At 42.4% G+C, this 20954-nt stretch overlaps 1 protein-coding gene across 4 annotated transcripts in view; it reads right to left on the reverse strand.

Annotated features, from left to right (window-relative positions):
- Positions 1 to 20954, reverse strand: part of CACNA1A (calcium voltage-gated channel subunit alpha1 A) — a 259869-nt gene that overhangs the window by 81136 nt on the left and 157779 nt on the right. For all 4 annotated transcript variants that reach the window (XM_081181633.1, XM_081181634.1, XM_081181632.1 and 1 more), the window contains 8 exons: positions 20801 to 20868; positions 19999 to 20105; positions 18225 to 19034; positions 17092 to 17558; positions 15792 to 15930; positions 15023 to 15152; positions 8016 to 8075; positions 4203 to 4309 (listed from right to left, as the gene is read on the reverse strand). In XM_081181633.1, coding sequence (XP_081037759.1) covers positions 4203 to 4309; positions 8016 to 8075; positions 15023 to 15152; positions 15792 to 15930; positions 17092 to 17558; positions 18225 to 19034; positions 19999 to 20105; positions 20801 to 20868 — 1888 coding nt within the window. The remainder of the gene's footprint in view (positions 1 to 4202; positions 4310 to 8015; positions 8076 to 15022; positions 15153 to 15791; positions 15931 to 17091; positions 17559 to 18224; positions 19035 to 19998; positions 20106 to 20800; positions 20869 to 20954) is intronic.

A 20954-nucleotide genomic window follows, 5' to 3' on the forward strand; every position in this document is an offset into this window, starting at 1 on the left:
TTTGGGGGGGGAGCCATGACTCTTCAAGTGAACAGTGCTTTAACTGGTGTGGGTGTTACAGTGGTCCAGAAATCTGGACGGCACCAGGCTGGCCTCTCTGCCTTATGAAATGGACCAATTGCAGAGGCTGCTAAGCAGGAAAGTTCTTTTCCAGTATAGGACAGAAAGTTATTGATTCTAAATCACTGTAACTTCATTTATTGATAAAAGTTTGAGACTCAGTTCAGAACTCCAGACATGATGTATGATGCTTCTGAGAATTCAGGAAATTCCTACTTTTCTTTTCGTATGATGAATGAGATATCTCTGCATCAACCCACCCTCTTTTTTCATTCCAGTAAGTTCTTCATTATCCCAGAATAAGCTCCTGTGGAATTCCTGTAAAAAAATTTCACCCCTCAAGATTGTATTCAATGGATATTTTGTCATAGTTTGAAAAAAGCTAGATTTGTCCAATTATAGCTTTATAGCCTACACCCAAACACAGTTATAATATTATTGGCATCCTAAGAAATTGTTGACAGAATCTTGAGGCAGCTCTGTGAGGTAATGAGGTACCCAGGCTTGTGGAAGGTCAGAAACAGTCTGACTTCTGCATCTAAATACATTATTATTATTATTATTATTATTATTATTATTATTATTATTATTATTATTTCTACACTGCCCTTCATTCAAAGATCACAGGGCGGTTTACAATATAAAAACACAAACCAGCTTCCGGTTTTCTGTCATGGCCGTTGGCTGCTTTCCCAGAACACTGGACCCCAATCGTTCAGGTTTTCAGGGTTAATATGGGGGTAATTGGCCCTGCCGATCCCCCCAAGGGTAGGGGGGACTGGCTGTCACCCGCAGTTCGTCCGATAACTGCTGCTCGCTACAGAATGCGGGGGCAGGGATGCTGGGTGCAAGCACTGCATGAGTTTGCAACTCTCCAAAGTCATCGCCATGAGCGGGAGATCCCTGTTTCCTAAAATCATTAAAATTCGGACTAAGAAACAGGCGTGTTCTGGAAAGGAGATAAAAAAGACCTGCTAAACAAAACAATCACTGGATGCCAAGGTGCGGACTTTCATCACTGCACTTTGATTTAAGAGGGGTGAGCGACTTTCTCTTTTATTTCTCATTTGCTACTTTGGTGAACCTCACCAAGAAAGAATTACCGTAATTACTCAAAAGAAATGTGGGAGGAACTGTTAAATCAATTTGATATTTGGCTGCGTAGCCATCTGCGGAGAGCCCCAAGGCAAAAATAAAGATTTGATAAGAAGAAGGCTCGGGTTGAGAAATATGGCGGTGACTGTGGCGGTTGTGATGCAGAAGGAAAATAAATGAACTCCCCTTAGGGAAGCAAAAGACATTCAATGGACTGGGAATATCTCACGCAAAAACTGCATTTTGCATGGACTATCTTTATACTTGGATGAATTTGTGAAGGTAAATTTGTGATTTGTGGCTCGCTCCCCTCCAGGGCCCAGGGGGAGCTGGCTTGGATCCCAGAGGAACAACAATCAACAAATAATTACTGAAACTGTGAGATACAGCCTGCGGCATTGTTTTTCTACGGAAAATTTGTATTTCGAGCAACAACTGGTTAAAAGACCTGGAAGGTCACTGTGCCATAAATCTTACTAATTAAATAAGAGTTGGAAGAGTGCTCAGAGCATTGGAAAACAAAGATAAAACTGGGATGAAGGAAGGGTCAATTGGGATGACTATGCTTAAATCATTTAAAGAAGAACAACACAGGGGAAATGCTTCGCATTCGAACAGACTTATGAATCGCGATAGAATCACACCAGTGATTGGAAGAAGATGTTAAGATCGGAATGGTGAAACTGGGGGAAATACAAGAGAGACGAACGTAGGAACAACTGAAAGAGACTTTCTCTAGACATCCAGAATATGGGAAGCTCCCTTGAATTTTTTATTTTTTATTTTGGATGTATAATTCACATTATGGTATGATGTGGCAAGATTTGATTTGATTTGTTACCAACTGGAATATTATTAATTGAAAATTAATAAAAATGATTTACAAATATATATATATATACACACCACAAAAATGCATAACAAAGTAACAAGCAGAAGAAAGTAGCAAATGGTGAATGGATAAATTTGAGCAAAATCAGGTTCTTTTTCTTTCAAAGAAATGAGGGAAACTCTGATAATTTGAAGATGGAAGGGAAATGATCAAGGACGGTGGTATTTGTCCAAACTAAATGTAGGGTGTGTATTACCCCTTTAATGCATAAGGCTCTGTAAGAAGCATTAAGTTTCAAAATTTGCATAAGGTTCTGTGGGTGAAGGAGACAGGAGGCTGGAATTTGTAACAGATGTTTCCCTGCCACTGCCCAAGAGCACCAGATCATGTCTGCAGCCACTTTTATCTAAGTATCTCTAAAGAGCGTGGGATACCATCAGGTTACCTGACAAAATTTTCAACTGAGCAGGGAGAGTTAACGCCATCTCTGGAGAACTGGGACCATCTCTATACATCCAGGAAAACTGAAGGATGTGAAGATCAGCTGGAAAGCTCTGGGCTGCTTGGATGTGACCTACAGTGGCAGGAATCCTACAATAACAGCTGGCTGTAAACCTTAGTTGCTACAAAGGCTGAGGCTTGGAGTAAAATATATATTGATTCCCTCTTCCTCTCCGGACTAAATAGCATTCGTGGTGGTTTGCTTATTTATAGTTTTTCTCTTCATTTTTGATACGGCAACCCTCCCTGGAATGCAAGTTTTATTTAAAAATATCAGAACAAGGCAGGATGGAAGAAATTGAAATATAAATGGAATTTAACAAAATTGGAACTGTGTGTGTGAGAGAAAGGAACTGAGAGGGAAGGGGGTGAGAAGAGCAAAATCCACCCTAACCTCCATTATCCACAAAGGAATGTGTTCAATATGAAGAATGCTGTTATTATAGTGAGGCTGCTATTGGAATTATATTGGAAAATCAATAAAAATATTTTTTAAAATAAAAAGTATATCATTTGATATCAACCCTGCAAAACTGGTAGCGGGGGGGGGGGGGGAGTTGAAAATAAAAGGAAAGCAAAATATATCCCCTCCCTAATTTGAGCCAAAAGTAAACTATCAACTCAGGTTTTTGCTGATATTATTAGAAATATTGTTAAGAACATAACCTCATTTTCTTTGTTTTAGAGTAAATTAAACTTGATAATAATAATAATAATAATAGTAATAATAATAATAATAATAATAATAATAATAATAATAATAATAATAATAATAATAATTTGTTATTTATACCCCGTCCATCTGGCTGGGTTTCCCCAGCCACTCTGGGTGGCTTCCAACAAAATATTAAAATACAATAGTCTGTTAAACATTAAAAGCTTCCCTAAACAGGGCTGCCTTCAGATGTCTTCTAAAATGTGTGAGTTCACATTTCTTTTCTAAAGTGTGTGAATACAGCATAAGGCACTTTAGAACTCAGGGCCTGAACCATATTTTATTCTTCTTTTTAAACCCAACCCATTTTGGTGCTATGCATCTCACAGCATCTGTATTGCAAATGTACAAGGGACAAATCAGAAAGAGCAGACCACATGAGCTTCTCACCCTATATTTTGATGACGAACTATGAACTGATGTTGACACACCCTAAATGTGGTATTGTAAATGTAGGTTGGTTTTACATTTAATCAGCTCTGTCTCTTAACTTGAACAGGAAATAGTGGAGCCTCTCTACAAATGATGTATGCTTCTGTTATCACTGAGAAAAAAAATCTTAGCCATGCCAGCCTCTTGGCCTTTTTGCATCCTGATATATCCATTCAGTGCAACATAGGAGATCATTTTTCGGAATTTATGGCTCGGATTCCCACAACCTGAAACTTACAAGGAGTCTGAAAAGAAACAGGGGCAGTCTGCCATTCCTATAGTTGGCCCTTGGGGAAAACTCCACATGCAAGGAGCATCCCAAGCCAAGGGGAGAGCACACAGATTTGGAGTGTCCATGCTCTAGGAAGGCTTATGGCAGCACCGGAAGAGGGATTGTGATGAGGGAATGGGCAGGAGGGCCAAGTTGCCTATGTGTTGACAACTGTTAACAGACCAATCATGCAGCAAGCTTCAACAAGAGTCTTTTCCAGGAGAAGGGAATGAGCTGTGCTTTCTGCAGAAAGAGGTAAAAGAAAGAAAGCACTATGGCTCCCTAAAGAAACTTACGTGAAGGCAAACGCCACCAATGCTCCACTGACCACAATGAAATCCAGGATGTTCCACAGGTCCCGGAAATAAGCGCCTCGATGAAGGATCAGTCCTAAGTCAATCATCTGAAGAATTAACCAAAGCAAAGAAACACAGGGTTCTTGAGGCACTATGCATGGTTTTGATTACTATAATTTTGAGATCCCCAGTCCCCTAGTGTCAATTACTATTGTTTCCATAATTCCACTCTAATGACGGAGGTCAGTCTTGCTGGGCTCATTTTACAAAGTAGGAGATCAAGGCAAAAAAAAAAAAAAAAAAGGAACTGACTTGCATGAAAATGAAAATGCTAAGAACAGACCAGAGGTGCTGCTCTAGTATTCATGGGCAATGCAGAAAATAGCAAACAAAGGATACTTCATGCCCAGTTCAAAGACTAAATCTGGTTTTTATGACTCTTGAGAGCTGTGCTGGCACAACACAGTCTGAAACACTGATTGTTTTTCTGGATGTGTTGTACACACAATTTCCTCCATGACATAATCTCTTCCCACATGTTTAATGGTGCTGACTGGGCAGAGATGGGATGTATGCAATACTGGAGTTATCAAACCCCACATCACAGAATCCAGAGTGTATGAAAACATTCTGCAGCACACATACTGCTGCTTGTAGGCAAATCTTTCACTATGCCACTCTGTAAAGCATGCTTTAAATTCAGAGCCACTTCAAATGCTGCAGTAAAAAGACATATAGCCTAGCATTTTTACTATGTACCAACCACACATTTTGTGTAATGTTAAAAGAGAAAAAATATATGCAGTCATGTGGGAAGCATGCACCTGGGTGCCTCAGAAGTGAATGCAGAGTGAGACCTTTCCCTTCTTGAACCCATTAAGCAGCTCACAAAGAACTGCTGAATGAAAAACAACTAATGCCTGGAAAAGCTCTTGCAGCCTAATGGAACATATAGAACATATGGAACTTATATTGGATCTGACCATTGGTCTATCTTGCTCAGTGTTATTGATAATGACTAACAAGGTTTCAGTAACTCACAGTCCTGTCTGGAAACACCAGGGACTGGATTTGGAGCATGCAATGCATGAGCTATGGCCCTTTCTCAGCTACAGCCTTCCCCTGTATGATTCTAACCATGTTTACTCAAATAATTCCCATTGATTTTCAGCGAGACTTAGGGCTTATCCACACTTCCAATTGCCCTGCTGCTTTCTCCCAGGGAAACTTGTGATTTAGCACTGAATCATAAATCAGGCTTTCCATGGATAGCTGTTTGTTTCGATTTAGCGCTAAAGCTAAATCCAGGGGAAAGTGGAAGGGCAAAGGCAAAACCACTCTGACCTGTGCCTAGAAAGCATGGGGTGAGTGGAAAACCGCTCTGACCCATGCTTTATATTGGCATGGGACAAGTGGAAGCGAGGATGAATTGTGGTGGAAGTTAACCTATAAGGCACTATGGTGTCATCTAGTGGTCCTCAGTCACAACTACAAGCAAATCCTCTGGCTTGAGAGAGTATATACAGAAATGGGAAGCCAGAAGGGAAAAAAGTATGCTTAGGGCTGTCAACCAAATGAAATATATTCCCCTCAGTAAGAGACCTGGGAGTTACGATAAGGGCATGGAGCAACCATTATGTCCGCAAACATGAAAGACAGTTGTAATAGACAGGTGAGTGGGAGAACAATTGACAGCAGGGGGATGTGATGGAATGCTAGCTAGAGTCAGAATGAATGACAGGTCTAGCAGTGTCCGTTGTGATTGTGAATGGCAGCTGAAAGAGTGTGAGAAGTTGAGTAAAAATGCGGGAGGGAATTAGGTGTGTGAGTGTTAGAGAGGGAATGAATGAACGAACGAATAAACAAACAAACAAAGGTATAGGTAATAATATTAGGATAGTTCTAAAAGAGAGGGATTTAACCATTATGCCTGGTCAGGATAGAAAAAACTTATTTTTTATTCTTTATAAATTTACTAATTGTTCTGATACATTAAATACTTTTTGTAATTATTTTGTCATTTTTCATACAGAATGGTTGACACAAGTACATACAAAATGCAGTTAAGAATGATGAGTGTAACAAATAGATATAGAAATAAAAAATGAGAATACAGAGGGGAGGGGAAATTTAATTAATGAAGGTGTTCTGGTCTGGGTGGATTCTAGGAATACCTCATTTTAGGAATAGTTAATAGTATCTCATGCTACCTATTTGCACAAACCAGCTTTTAGTCCAGATCTTGCTCTGTCTTAGCACTCAACTGAGCAGATCTTAGTTCCCAAGTGAAGTGAAAAAAGCCTGTCACACAATCAATCCGCGGTAGCCTCAAGAGAAGCCAGCAGTGTGAACTACGGCACACTTTAGCTTGTAAAGCTGCAGCATGAAAACACAATATTCCTCACTATAATAACCACATTTGGGGAATAATGCCTTGCTTTCTTAGGCGCAGTTCAGTGCCCTCAAGGAAATATGCTAGCACATTTGAAATTTTTGTAACTTTCTAGGAGGACACTTCACACAAATGGCTTCCAGGGTGAAAAGGTTTCAGTTTGGCTCTGCTTTCAAGTGGCTAACATATTATACAGTGGTAACTCGGGTTACAAACTTAATTAGTTTAGGAGGTCCGTTCTTAACCTGAAACCATTCTTAACCTGAGGTACCACTTTAGCTAATGGGGCCTCCTGCTGCCGCCGTGCGATTTCTGTTCTCATCCTGGGGCAAAGTTCTTAACCCGAGGTACTACTTCTGGGTTAGCAGAGTTTGTAACACGAAGTGTTTGTAACCTGAGGTGTTTGTAACCCGAGGTATATGAATTAGGCCCTAGATATCTGTCAGTGTCATCATGTCTGTACATTTCCTCACCAGTGAATCTAAACTTGTGTGCGTCTGTCTTAAGTGTTCAGTCAAGCCCCAGCAGAGATCTGCTCTAGGCTGTCTCTTGTTTTTCTTACAATTCTGGTCATGGGGGCAATTGTTATTGTGACTGCAGCATGCAGGAAGGGAAGGTTTATCCTTTCCCTTCCTAGCCACAACCTTCTCCCGAAAACTGCCCCCCTCCCCTGCTACGATGCTTTTATACTATGCTTTATAACTGTAGTGGGGACATTTTTTGCAGGGAGGGAGTTGTAGTTATGGAGGAAAGGGATAGATTTCCTCTCTGTGCATGGTGCGATCACATTAACAATCCACCCCTAGGGCTATAATTAATTTAAGACAAAGAGATGTAGCTGCACACCACACAATAATCATAGCATGTAGTTTAACTCTTAATTTGCTAGGGTTGCTGAAGAATTAGAGTGCTGGCTGTACAGGAGGCAGAGTGGCAGAGTTTAGTTTCTGAAAGCTCTGGTTTGAGGCACACATACCCTTACTTGTTCATAACTGTGTCCATGTACAACTGTTGTTGTTTTTTTCTGAGGGTAAGAATGGTTTGGAAGTATTCAAATCCATATTGTATTTTGACAGAGTAGTTAATCGTAACTGCTTAGAGATTTTAGAAATATTAAGCAGTATATTCATTATAAGAAAGAAAGAAAGAAAGAGAATATCTTATTTCTGGAATTTTCACTCGACCTGGGCAAGCTAAGAAAGATATGTGTGCCTGTTGGACTACTAAATGGGAAAGGAGGTGTGAAAAGGCTCTTTTGAGCGATTCCCCCAAGGGACATTTGTTTCTCATGCTCCCCAAATACTGATTCACAAACCTTCAGCCCAGCTCTACTTCTGCCCTGCAGCTTCAAGTTCTCTGTTCCAAACACTACCAAAATGTCATGAGATCACAGGCTCAAGCCCAGTTCCCCAATTACTAACCTTAACAACCATTTCAAAGGTGAAGACACCTGTGAAGACATAGTCAAAGTAACGGAGAACCTAAAGGGAGAAATGACATAAAGGAATTAAAAATATAGTTCAGGTCTCACCACATCTCTGAAGTCATAAATCCTAACCAAACTCGTGACCAAGGCAGACCTTGGCTTCCATTTTGTCTCTAAACACAATCTAGTCAGCAGCATGCAGGAGATAAGGTTCAAAGCAACAAAGGACAGATTAAAGACTATTATATTATCTAGAATCAATAAAGTAATCCATACTGCATTCTGGTCACTTCTCCATCTTTTATGAGATACTACAGCCTTACTGATCTGTAATGAGGGTCAGAATTTCGAATTGTGTTTTACTCTACTACCACCTTATGGAGTTCCTATTGTAACCATTGTTATCTGTGGAAGATGCTAACGGAAACATAAAAAGCATCTGCATGTGTAACATCCTATCTCCATGGGAGTTACAGCTGTCCTTTGGCTTCTGATGTTGCTATTAGAAAAGGGCTGATTTATAGGGGCATATAGTTAGAGTAGCAAAAACAAGGTTCTGTGATTACATGCATAAACATTTTATAGCTTATAAAAATAGCAACTGGTGGGCTAATGATTTGGAATTTGACATACACGATTTACCTGATGAGCTCTACAAAAGTGCCACATTTACACTGATCCCATACAACATATTGGAAAAACAAAAACAATAAACGCTAACAACAAACAAAACAACTCTCCTATCCCCTAAACATCAGATTAAAAAAAAAAAATCAACACTAACACATCCCTCCATGGCCCAAAGATCATTCATATTAACTAGGCTGTATTTTGTTTTTGTTTAATCTCCCCACTCTGCCCAGAAACCTTGTGGCAAGGCCAGTTGATGTAAATCAATGTGTGTGGGGGAGGTGTCCTCCAGTGATAGTTCAGTATCTCTCCTCCATTTTTAGGGAGCAGCAGCAAATACAGAGCAAAAATTTGCCTCCTCTGCAGTTGTCCTGGCCGTTTACTCCAATCCTGCTGTTGAGGAGGGAGCAGCCATTTTGCATTAGGCCACCACCCTGGCAGCAGCCATTTTGTGACTGGTGCCCTCAACACCTTCACAAAATTCCAACTATGTCCCCAGATGCAAAGAACTTGATGACCGCTGAATTAAACAAACGTCATGTGTTTCACAAGATTACAAACCCTACAAGTATCCCTATTTTCCAGGGACATCCCTGATTTAGAGAAGCTGTCCCGGTTTCTGATTTGTTCCTGGAATGTCCCACTTTTCATTAGGATATCCCTATTTTCACTGGAGGGTATGGAGTTATCCAACCCCCGAGCCGTCTGAAGGCAATCCTGTATAGATATTTTTTTTTTAATGTTTAATTATTATTTTTATATATGTTGGAAGCTGCCCAGAGTGGCTGGGGCAACCCAGTAGGATGTGTGGGGTACAAATGGTAAAATCATCATTATGGAATGGGACGTCCCTATTTTTATCGGAGAAATGTTGGAGGGTATGAGATTACACTGCCACAGTTGCTATCTATAGGAGAGAAAGAGCATGGGGATGAGTTTTCTGATGGAGAGGAAAGGTGTGGCTCGGGAATCAATTGAACAGGAATTTATTGGAGGGGAATGGGGACAGGGGTCTCTTGGTGGTCATTTTGTGACTAGGCAGGCTCAGCTATGGCAGCCATGTTGTGCTGTTATTGATACAGGCTCCAAAATGTTGTTTTTGCTGAGAATTGGATTTTTTTTGGTGAATAGCCAGCAATAGTAAAAAATATTTTTATATATATATATATATATATATATATATATATATATATATATATATATATAGGTACAAAGTCCCTTCAGGCCAATGGAAGCTGTTTACCACAGAGGTCAAGCATGTCCAGCACTGTTCTCATGTGGGGGAGGGGCGGCAGTTAAGTGACAACTGAAGCAATATGGAGGTAATTTCTGAGGCCTTAGGGAGTTAGTTTGCCAGAAGGTAGGGAAGTAAAACAATGAGGTATACTGTAAGCCTGTGCAAGATCACTCAGAACAGCAAATCTTTCTAAACGTAGAAGAGGCACATCTATCCTGTTAAGTTGTGGGTGAACATATCAGATGACACAGTGATTCTTCAGACAGCTCTTGTTTATTCACAGGCCAGAACAGAACTGAACCTGAAGGGTTCAGCCAACCTGCTTATAGAGAGCTCAACTACAAAGCAACAGTAACAACTTTCTGTAACTATCTAATCAGTGAACGTCACTTTCAATTCCTTATTTGCATATGCGGACCTGAGTGAAAACTATCTACAGTATCCCACTGCTGGCCCAGGGTGAGAACTTCAGTATATAACATATCCATTTGCACACATTGCACAGTTAAAGATAAATATGGGTGTGGGTGGGAGAGAGAGAGAGTGTGTGTGTTTAACAGATCCTGAAAGAGCAGGAGCATAGACTATCCTGAGGGCAGCATGCCCCTGTCAATTGGTTTGTAGGTTTGACAGATCCAGGTCAGATTTTTCTATGATAGCCTACTGAACATAATGGTACCTAAAGTCTTCATTTTCTTTCTTTTTTACTTTGAAAATAAGATGCCATGTGGTTAGCAGTTTAAAATTGTCAGGCTCTAGACCAAGCTTTGTAACACTGCGAGTTGCATTTCAGTTTGCTAAATACCGGTACTGTACATTCTTCATAACAGGCTGCAGTGCAGTGTAAAGTTCAGAGTATGAATGAAAGTGCATAATGGAGAATTGCCAATTATATCCAACAATTAATAGTTACAAAACAACTACTTTTATGTTTAGCAGACTCCAGTATTTTAATACATTTTCTTTTTTAAAACCTGTGAAATTAAATCATAAAACCTGCTGGTTTCAGATTAGAGTTAGGGCTGGCTCGTGTTGACTCAAGCTCTGCAAAGCTGGGAAACTGGAAGCTAAGGCTGATGCCTTAACAGATGAACCTCATGATCAGGAATGATGTTGTGCGATGTACAAACTGCGCTTGCTTACAACTTATTCCCCATGCACATACCCTTTTCCTTGGTCATTCAGGCCCAAATCCATATGGGGAGTTTGGAATTCCTGTGAACAGCAAAGATGCCTCATGCTGTCCTGTGGTGCCTTATGAAGCAACTGAATTCCCTCTTCCAGAACACAACTGCTTTGCTTCAGATTGCACCCTCTGAATATCACTTTGCAACAGAAAATATGCGTGGACTAAGATTTGTAAGCTCCCTTATCTAACTTGATCTTCTCTGTAAGTTCCCATGGGAGCTTTTTTAGAGGGGAAGAGGCACTGGCCTACATATGCACTGAAATATAAATAATTAAGAAACCTGTTCCTTTTCTTGTTGCCTCTTTAAAATCTATGAAACGGCTGGATTATTTCCAAAACTTGCTTTACTGTTTTTGGTATAATCGTCCGTTGTAATGGTGCTAGGAAAGAGGTCTGCACACCCCATGCCCCAAGTCATTGGTAGCAGTACTGTACCAGTCTCACCCCTACCTAGTGCATCAGAGGATTCCCCACTCTGCTACTCTTTAACCCATCCTGCTAGCTATGATATAAGCCACAAACTGACATGAGTCCTCTAGCAATACATTAAGGGCCATAGGCTTCATAAGGCAACACAGGACAAGGACAACATCTTAACTCTGATCTTAAACTAGCAGGGGTTTTTTAAATCACTGAATATTTGCCTATATGTAAAGCTTTTTTTAAATTTTGTGCAGGAAAATTCCTTTTCAGAATAGGAGCCACAAACAAAAATAAGCCAAAATTGTTTTGGTAACCACATTAGACAGTCTGAAAGAAAAGGGGGAAATCACCAGGGTGCATGGAGATGCCATGTAGTCAATAAGCTGCAGAGGTCACAGCTCATTAAACACAGGAAATGGGAATAAAAACAAAATTCAACCATTAAGATATGTCCAAATCATGTTAATACCTCCCTTGACATGCCCTTTAACAGGTTTTACTCTTTGCTTTGGTAGTGAAGATGGCCTTCACTTCGGCCAGTTACACGCTATCTTACTGGGTATTAATAGTCCCAAATGTACATAGTTCAGTCTGTTCCTGGTCCATATCAATTTTTATTTGTTTTCATCCATATCTGTTGACACATCTTTTGACCTGTTTCCACATTAATCAGTGATCTTTGAATCCACACTAGAAGTTGTATTTAAATACATAGTGGTATGGTATTCAACTAAGTTTTACTCAAGAGTAGACCCCCTGAAATTAATAGACATAACAGTCATGCTTATTTTATTTTAATGGGTCTACTTTGAGTAAAACTTATTTTATGTCAAAATTACACGTTTATATGTACTTTACTCTAAAATGAACATTGTAATGCATTTTGGTGCATCATTGAGCCAAGAGCTACATTGCACTATTTGGAAAAGTGTGAAATTGTTTTAGTCCACACATTAGGCCTGCAGGTATGTATCAGGTCAGTTTGCACCAGAATGTACAGAAACTGAACTCCTTTAGCATCCAAAGATGTATGACACTGGTGCTGGATGCCCACCCTGGGCCAGGTTATTCTTATGTTCAGCTAGCATAAAGCTGGGGGGGGGGGGTCCTTTGGTTATTGGGATGTATTCTATTGATTTTATCCTCATCCCGGCACAAAGGTTTCTTATTACTGCATGAAACAGAGAAGCCCAGTAGAGGCCCTCCCTCCTGCCCATCCCTAGTGGAGATGCTGCTCTAATTATTTCACTCATTTTTCCGTAGGGATATCTCATGGGACCTGTCCAGCGAAGCTCTTGAAAAAGAAAGTGCAGTGTAAGCTGGTAGCAGAGCCAGGCTGTGATTTATCTCTTTCTCTCCCTTTATACCACTGCACCTCCCTCCTAACCTATTTAAATCCCAGCTGCTTTTCTCAGAAAGTCAGATACTGGAAGAGGGATTTTTGCTTTTCACATATAATGTTATAAGATCAGTAGTGTTAATAACAATCCCACCCCAAATATAATTTTTTACAATATTCTCAAAGGACTGGCTAATACCAGACATAAGGCTTCTATATGCATGACAATTTCCCGATATGAAAATCACCTCAGTGTAGAAAAAACTGTACACCATCACGTGCAACCAACTCACATGTGTCTATTTGGCTGCATGCACACATTGAAATTGACATCTGAACCCTTGTGTGATATGAGGATAAACAAGATTTTGCCTACAAAGAGCAATATCCATGTAGAAAAATCATTAATGTATGAAGCTGTCCATAAGGTCTTGGAAAACATAAGGCAAAGGGTTTCTGTCAGATGCTGCTGGTGGTTGCTCGTGAGTAACCAGGCAGGACTCCAACCTGTCTTTTACAGGTTTTATTGTACAAACTATTTACAGTGCAGATCTACAAAGTTCATGTCCATCTTAGTCACTTGCAGAATACGAGAGTGGCCCCTTCCGGCTTCTCCCTCAACATAAGAACTTCGGCACCCCAAGCCTCTTCCTCCCCTCCTTGCGTTTCACCCCCCTGCGCAATCTGGGCAACGGAACTGGCGTGCGTCCCTCCTGGCCAGCTCTCCACTGGAGGTGTGGCTTTTCCCACCACTGGAAGAGGAACTGCTCCTCGGGCGTTTCGGAGGCTCTCTGTATTCTAACGGCCCCCCTGCCTCCCTCCCCTGTTCCAATGGCAGTCCCCTGACAGGTTTCTCTCTCAAAGGCCCATCACCAACATTTCACTCACTGGGGCCAGTGAATTATGAATTTGACAGCTGACATGACACTGGTAAGTCACCCTAGTATGGTTGTCTATCAGATTATCTCAATCAGTTAGAAAGCTGGACAGCGGCAGGAAGGACAGAAAATAAGCAAGATGCACCTAAGTTCCAGTACGATCTTGAGCTCTAGTTCCCATTCCTTCCTTCCAAGCTCTATCCATATTCAGTCAAAGTTTGGAATGTATGGTAAAGTGATCACAAAGCCATGCAATCATATGCTGAGTTCTACGTGGCTCTACTGAAAACCATACTAATTGGATCATGGGTTCGGACAGTCAGTACAGCTCCTAGGTGGTCACCAATCCCAGATGTAGACAAAACATGCAGCAGGCTAATACAATATGGATCTTACAAGGGCACTGGTATGAGGTGCTATATAGCTGAGGACCATCTGACATCTCTACACATACCAAGAACTCCCATATAAAATGTGGAATTAAGGGAGCAACAGTAGGTAGGCAACCCAGTCAGATGAGCAGGGTACAAATAATAAAATTCGTATTTCTATTACTAAAGGAGGAGAGACAGAGCTGCAGGTTGGACCAGCAGAGATGTGGAAGGTACTTATGCTAACTGACCAGGAGTTCCTTTTATTCCACCAGACCTCCCTGGTTTACTTTTTGATGGAACTCCTGTACAGCAGCCTCCCAAATGTCCTTACTGGGTCACTGTCCAGATTTGCTCCTGGCCAGTCCCATCAAACTAGACAACGGTGAGGAATCACACACACTTCCATTCAGGCAAGAAAGAAAGAAAGGGGAACCACAGTCCAAGTACACATACCAGCCAGGCAAAAGCCTGGTCTATTGTGGTCTATTCCAACTCTATGATTCTATTATTCTAAAAGCATTTGAGGAGGGAGTGCAGCCAGTGAGTGGGGAGGCCTACAGAGTGGGCATGGCCTAGGGAGGGTCCCAAAGGCCAACTACAGAGGCCTGGAGGACCACATTCAGCCCCAAGCTTGAGATTCCCTGCTCATGAACTCGATTTTGTAGCAAACCATGGCTACAACATCCAATGATAAGGAGAATACTTGTTTCTATAGCAAGATGTCTCACTGCCTAGAGACTTTTCGATCAGGCCATAGTCGTACCCATCAAGGCTAACTAAGAGACATAGTCTTCCCCATCTAAACAGTGGGCCTTCCAGAGCTGGCCACATATCTATTTTGGTATCCTATGATTCATCTTCAAAGTCAGAGGAGAGCAGGAGCTGCAATGGAGATTCACAGATAAAAGTAAAGGAACGCAGGAAGGACTTACATTGTTACGGGGAGCACTTGGCTGCACAGGATCTTCAGCAGCCAAAGCAATGCTGCTCATGGCAATCACCATCAGGATGCAGATTTCAAAGTAGCGCAGGTTGACAATGTAATGACAGAGCCGCCGAAACCTAGTACCAATAGGCAAAAGCATATTCTGTGGAAGGGTGTCACAAGTGCTGAGCAAATGGCTACATTTCTCCTACTGAATTAGATAAAATATTTATTTTGGAGCTGAGTGAGAATTACTCGGAATATATATTTTTTAGAAAATTTCCCACTGTATTTTTTTATTGCTGGAAAAAGACCACTTTCTCCCCCAGAGAAATTCAGTGAAAAATAGTGATGCCCATTTCACTGCCACTCAAGTTCTCCACAAGCTGGAGTGGAGACTTTTGAGAGGGCATTTGTCTTCAGCTCTGATTTATTTATTTATTTATATTTTGAAAATAGTCAAAGCCACCAATATATATTAGGTTCTGGTGCATAAGCCAACCTTAATATCTCTGAGCCTAGTTGTGGATCAGTCTCATGAATCCAGCCAGCATGATCCTTCTCATTCTCTGTCCGTGTTCACAAAAATTGACATATTCAACCTAAATCAGAGCCCCAAAGACTCAGTCTCTGCAAATAAGCAGTCCTCCTTCATCCTCTGAATGAATCCTCTGCATAATCCAGCCAAGTATCCAATTTTCACACACTCTAACCATTTGTGAACTATGGTATCAGGTTCCCAGCTATCTTTCAGTCCATAATGGAGCAATACTTACGGGTTAGTGGTTGAGAGAATGAACATAGAGCTGTATGGTGGCATAGGCTTGGGTCCCTCCCCTCCATCATCTTCTTCCTCCTCCTCCTTTTTTTCTTCCTCCTTCTTGGGCAGAGGTTCAGGGTTGGCATTCTTATTGACTGGTGAATAGGTGGAGAAAAATAAAAGTGATCAGTCTTGATATGTTCCCTCTCTCAGTCCTCCCAGTACCGTTTTAGCAAAAGTTGATCCAGTCAGTTCTGCATATGCAGAAACTTATGGTGAGTAGTCTTTTGGGGGAGTTGGGGAGCAAGTTAAGGACAAATATGGAGACCAGGATGTTGGATACTCTACATATAGAAACAGGTTTTGGTTTTGGTTTTTTACTGGTGCACTGCATATGCCTACAGAAAACACGAAGTGTACAAAGTAGATATTGACATCCAATTCTGGGATGCAAAAATATCTGCACAAAGGTTTGCAGGACTCAGACAGATGCATGACAACTTGTGTATGGAAATGCTCCAACACAGTCAGAAAGACAAAGCCTCTTGAACCATAGCACACACCGACCTGGACAATATGTGTAGCAGGCCAGCAGTATCCCCAATATTTTATTCTTTTATTTACTCAATTTACCATGTCATAAATATTTAAGATAATTTACAACTAAAAGCCCTTGATATATACAGATGCAACAGATTTTTTAAAAAAATCTTTCCCAGGTGTAAAGTGTGTACATTCTGCTCTGTGCAATGAAGTCCTCAGCAATTCAGAATATGGTGGCTTGTCATACTTATCATGTAACAGTTGCTGTAGTCTTAGTTTCCTCTGACAGGTTTATATACACTCAGCATAAAAGAGACAACAAATCTTCAGGATATCCAAGGCAACACAGATACAGACACACAGAAATTCAGCAGCTAAGAGGCACATGCAGATGCATGTCAGTACAACTGTGACAGGAACAGAGCCAACTCACACTCAGAACATCAGTCCACTTACATAGCCATTGGGCTAGACACAAACATAACCTGGAGTAACATAGCTGATGGCACAGCCATTACACTAATACAAGAAAATAGGTAGAACTAACCGCAAACACCATTATGTGAGTGTTCTACAAATTCATTTTGTCTCTTTTATTGCCTGTGATGGTTACTTCCTCCTGCCTTCCACACAAGCAAAACAAAGCCTTCTCTATCCTGTCCTCTCATGAAATTCCATCCAACTTGCATCTCAAACATGTGCCTATAATTCTTCTGCCTCATATCCACGTTGTCTGGCTCTAGCCCTACAGACACAGTGCACCCAGTGCTCACCTTGCATGATAGCGTTGTTGATTGGTGGTGGAAAGGTGGGTGGGATTTCCACCACAGTGTGCTCTGTTTTCTTGGCAGTTTTGGGTGGATTGTTCTGGGTGGTGGGATTAGTGACAATGAGGCTGTTCTCTGGGTTTTTAGGGGGTCCAGGGCTGGATGGATTGCCAGGATTATTGGGAGTCCGGCGACTGGTAGAGTTCTGAGAGTTGGGGAGTGGTTGGTCCAAGGGAACAGGTGGGTTTGGGGGCAGGTGGCTTGGTGTGGAATTTGAGTGGCTGCCTCCTTTGGTAGGATTCTGAGAGTGGCTGATGGGATGTTGGTTTGAGGTCTCATTGGTTGCCAGCTTATTGTTCTTCATGTTGTCAATATCCTCAGCCACTGGGGGCTCCAAACGCCCCATATCCTGTTGGATTGGCCGTGTGGTGGATAGGTTTGGTCCAGGTGGAAGGCCAGAGCCTTGGTTCTCTCTGTATAATTAAAAAGAAAAAGTTTGATCACAGGTTGAAACGTTTATATCAATGGGTCACTGAAATGCAACTAGCACAATAGCAAGTGGGGTTTGAAACTGCCTGCTCATGTGACAATTGCTTCATTCTAGCACAAGCATTACCTACACTCTCCACTTCTAAAGCTGCATCATCATTACCCACATGACATTGCCTTAACCCACCAGAGCCAGACTATCTTCCTATGTGCACATGATGCAGCTGTATTAGTCAAACTGTCTATCATTTCAGCTATTAATCTTACCCCAGCTTAACTGCCTTCAGTCCAGCTTCAACCAAGTTCCCTGGTGGCTATTGGCTCAATACAGCAATAGGCCAGCAGGATGGCAGGTTTAGCAAAAGAGCCTTGCTTATTTTGACCATATCCACACATATACTAAACTAAACTTTCTTTCCAGAGGGGCAGATGACCTAGTCACTAATAATTTCCTCACTAGATAGCCTTGTGGGTTCTGAGCTGGTCTTGCTTCAGCAACATGAGCATCTGAATGTGAGGTTCCTAACTGTATACTGATCTCAAACAGCCTAGTAATATTTAAAGGCAAATTGGTGTTCTGAGGGGAATGGGTGCTATGAGGGAACCAGGCTCCATTGCTTCTGAGGAGTCTCCTTTCTATCCCTACTTACTTCCTGCGCCGGTGCCGTCGCTCCTTGCCATCAGCTTCATAGGTGGACTGTGCAGTATGTCGGTGCCGTCGGCGCCTTTCTCCATCAGGCTGCTCCCCATCCACATCACCGCGTGCAGGCCTGCTCCCTTCACGATGCCGAGGCCTGCGCTCAGCTTTGCTTGTCTCCTCCCCCCCTCCCTCATCTGGTGCCCGGCGGTGAGGCCGATGCCGCCGGTGCTCCCGGTCACCATCGCCTGTACGCGGTGATCCACTTCGGCTCTCTTTGCTGCCTCGGTGCCGGCGGTGGGGGTCCAAGGCCTTGATTCGCTGTGAGTCACAGTCACCACGGTAACCACGCTCAAGGATGGCATTGTGCTCCTTGCTAGAATAGTCAATCTCATGGTATCCACTTTCCTGGTTGAAATCAATTTCCTTGCTGCTGCTCCGTGGGCGTCGTGGCTCCATGCTCCCTGAGTCAGGGCGCTCATATATGTGGGGGTCTCGGGGGTGCTCATGGTAGCGAGGTGGCTTTCTCAGGAACTCTTCAGGCCGCTGCTGTCCAAAGTGGGGGTCCAAGGGTGGCTCACTGGGACGTGTCTTGTTGGTGTTGTTATTTCGATTCTCCTGAGGATCTACCACTAGTGGCCGGTCTAGGTGGGTTTTCATATCTGGTCGCATTTGGCGGGCAAATGTGACCTTCCAGCGATCCTCAGGGTCCAGTTCATTGTATAGTGCCTCCCGGCTTGCCAACAAGTTTTGCTTCCGCATCTCACTTGTCCGTTGCTCCCACACTGATTTAGCGCCCTTCTGGTTCTTTTGCTGCTCTTTCCTGAAGACAAAACAGAAACAGTTTCTTGAAATGCACCCTTAGCTTCAGCACTCCTGCCTAAACCAAGACCATCTCACGCCACATCCTCAAGGACGCCAATTTTCCTGCTCTGGTTCTGACTTTCTGGTGTTCCTATTAAATCAATCTGTATCCAGCCAATTAATCATTCTTTTCAGATGTGGTCAGGCTATGCCTGCAGAGCATAATGCAATCCAAAGAACTGTGAAGTTGCAAAAGATCCTAGAGTAAAGCTCTCCACTTATACGTGCTGTTGGCAATGCTGGAAGCAGCATGGAAGCCCAAAGGAAGAATTTGGTTTACATGCTGCTTCTGGCATGGACAGGAATGAATGTTGCACATTAATCCAGATGTGTGCAGACATAACTTGGCTTGGCCCAGCTGCTGACACTAAAGCTCTTCTTCCTGATTCAGCAAACGGCAGGTTAAAACAGAACAGCAACTGTGGTTGAACATCTTTCCTAGCACTTGCTTTGGCCATTTACTCTTCCCTAGCTATTCTATCACCACCACAGATGCCATATTGATTCCTCTCTAGGAAATGTTGGAAGGTCAGGTTGGACTTAGGCAGCTATTCATTATTCATACAGACTTTACTCCTACTACTTTTACTTGCAAAAACCCCTATTAGAAGATGCACAAACTAGAGTAATTTGGGTCACAGTTTGTATTCCTGCCTCATTTCTCTTTATAGTGTTCTCTTTGGACATGCAAGAAGCCAGCACTTTCTGATAGAAGGCTAAGGGCTGGTGAGGGCCAACTTCTCCTTCCATAAGCAAGTGTTCCTCACAGTTTACAGGACCCAAACTGTTCCTACTCGCCCCCCCCCCCCAGTGGGAACCTTTTACTGAGATCCAGAGCTACAAGTAAGCCTGCCCTGCTTTGCATTTGTGAGACAGAAACCCAGGGGTCATGTGGGGCTGAGGTAAATCAAGACAACACTTACGCTGCTATTGACATGTTGGCTGCAGACAGAGGGCTCACTTCTGCTACTTCCTTTGCCTTCTGGAGGGCAAGTTTCTGGCTGGCAGCTTCTTCTTCTTCTTGCTCATCCTGTGAAGCCCATACATTAGAGTTGAGTTGCCACTGCCCTGAGGTTTAGTGCCCATATCTATGTGTCTGAGCAGGGGAGGGGGGCACTTAATGTTCATGAGGAAATGCCAGTGCCACTAAGCTAACCGTAACAGCTGCTTTCACAACTGTCCTGTGATTCCTTTCCCAATCACAGAAAGGGCTGAATTGCCTCTTTCATGACAGAAATGCGATTCCAACAGAGCAAGGATGGCAAACCTGTGGCCCTCCAGGTGTTGTTGAATTAACTGCTCCCATCATGCCTAGCCATTGGCTGTGCTGGCTGGGAGGCTAATGGGAATTTGAGTCCACAATATCTGGAGGGCCACTGATTAGCTACCCTGGCAGTAACAGGACAGAGCCAGTGTCCTGTTCATGAAAGAAAGAGGTTCAAAATATAATTTTAGGCATAATTACACAAGAGTTAGGATGCATCCAGACATCTGTAGGAAGAAGGATCAGCTAGCACCAGGTTTTAACACAATTAGTCATTGGTTTAGACTATCACCTGTGCCAACCCTTGGACTGACAGAAATCAGAAAATGAAGCAGAGGGAAGCCATTCACCTACACAATCCTGTTTTCAGTATACAGGAAACCCAGCCCTGTAATCACCCCATTCAATAAGCATGTCTCCCCGTAGCCCCAGTTTTCCCAGTGGTGGAGAAGTAATCCCACCTTGGTGAGCTCCTGAGCGTTGGCAAGATTATCCACTGCGATAGCCAAGAATACATTGAGCAAAGTGTCTGAATGTTGAGAGTCAAGGCAAAACCAAAAGCAGTTCTAGTTTCATTTTCACTTGACTACCTGAAGAGTTGTCAAATGCTTGGTT

This window comes from Podarcis bocagei, assembly GCF_964188305.1.
Source record: "Podarcis bocagei genome assembly, chromosome: 2".
NCBI classification, from domain to species: Eukaryota; Metazoa; Chordata; class Lepidosauria; order Squamata; family Lacertidae; genus Podarcis; species Podarcis bocagei.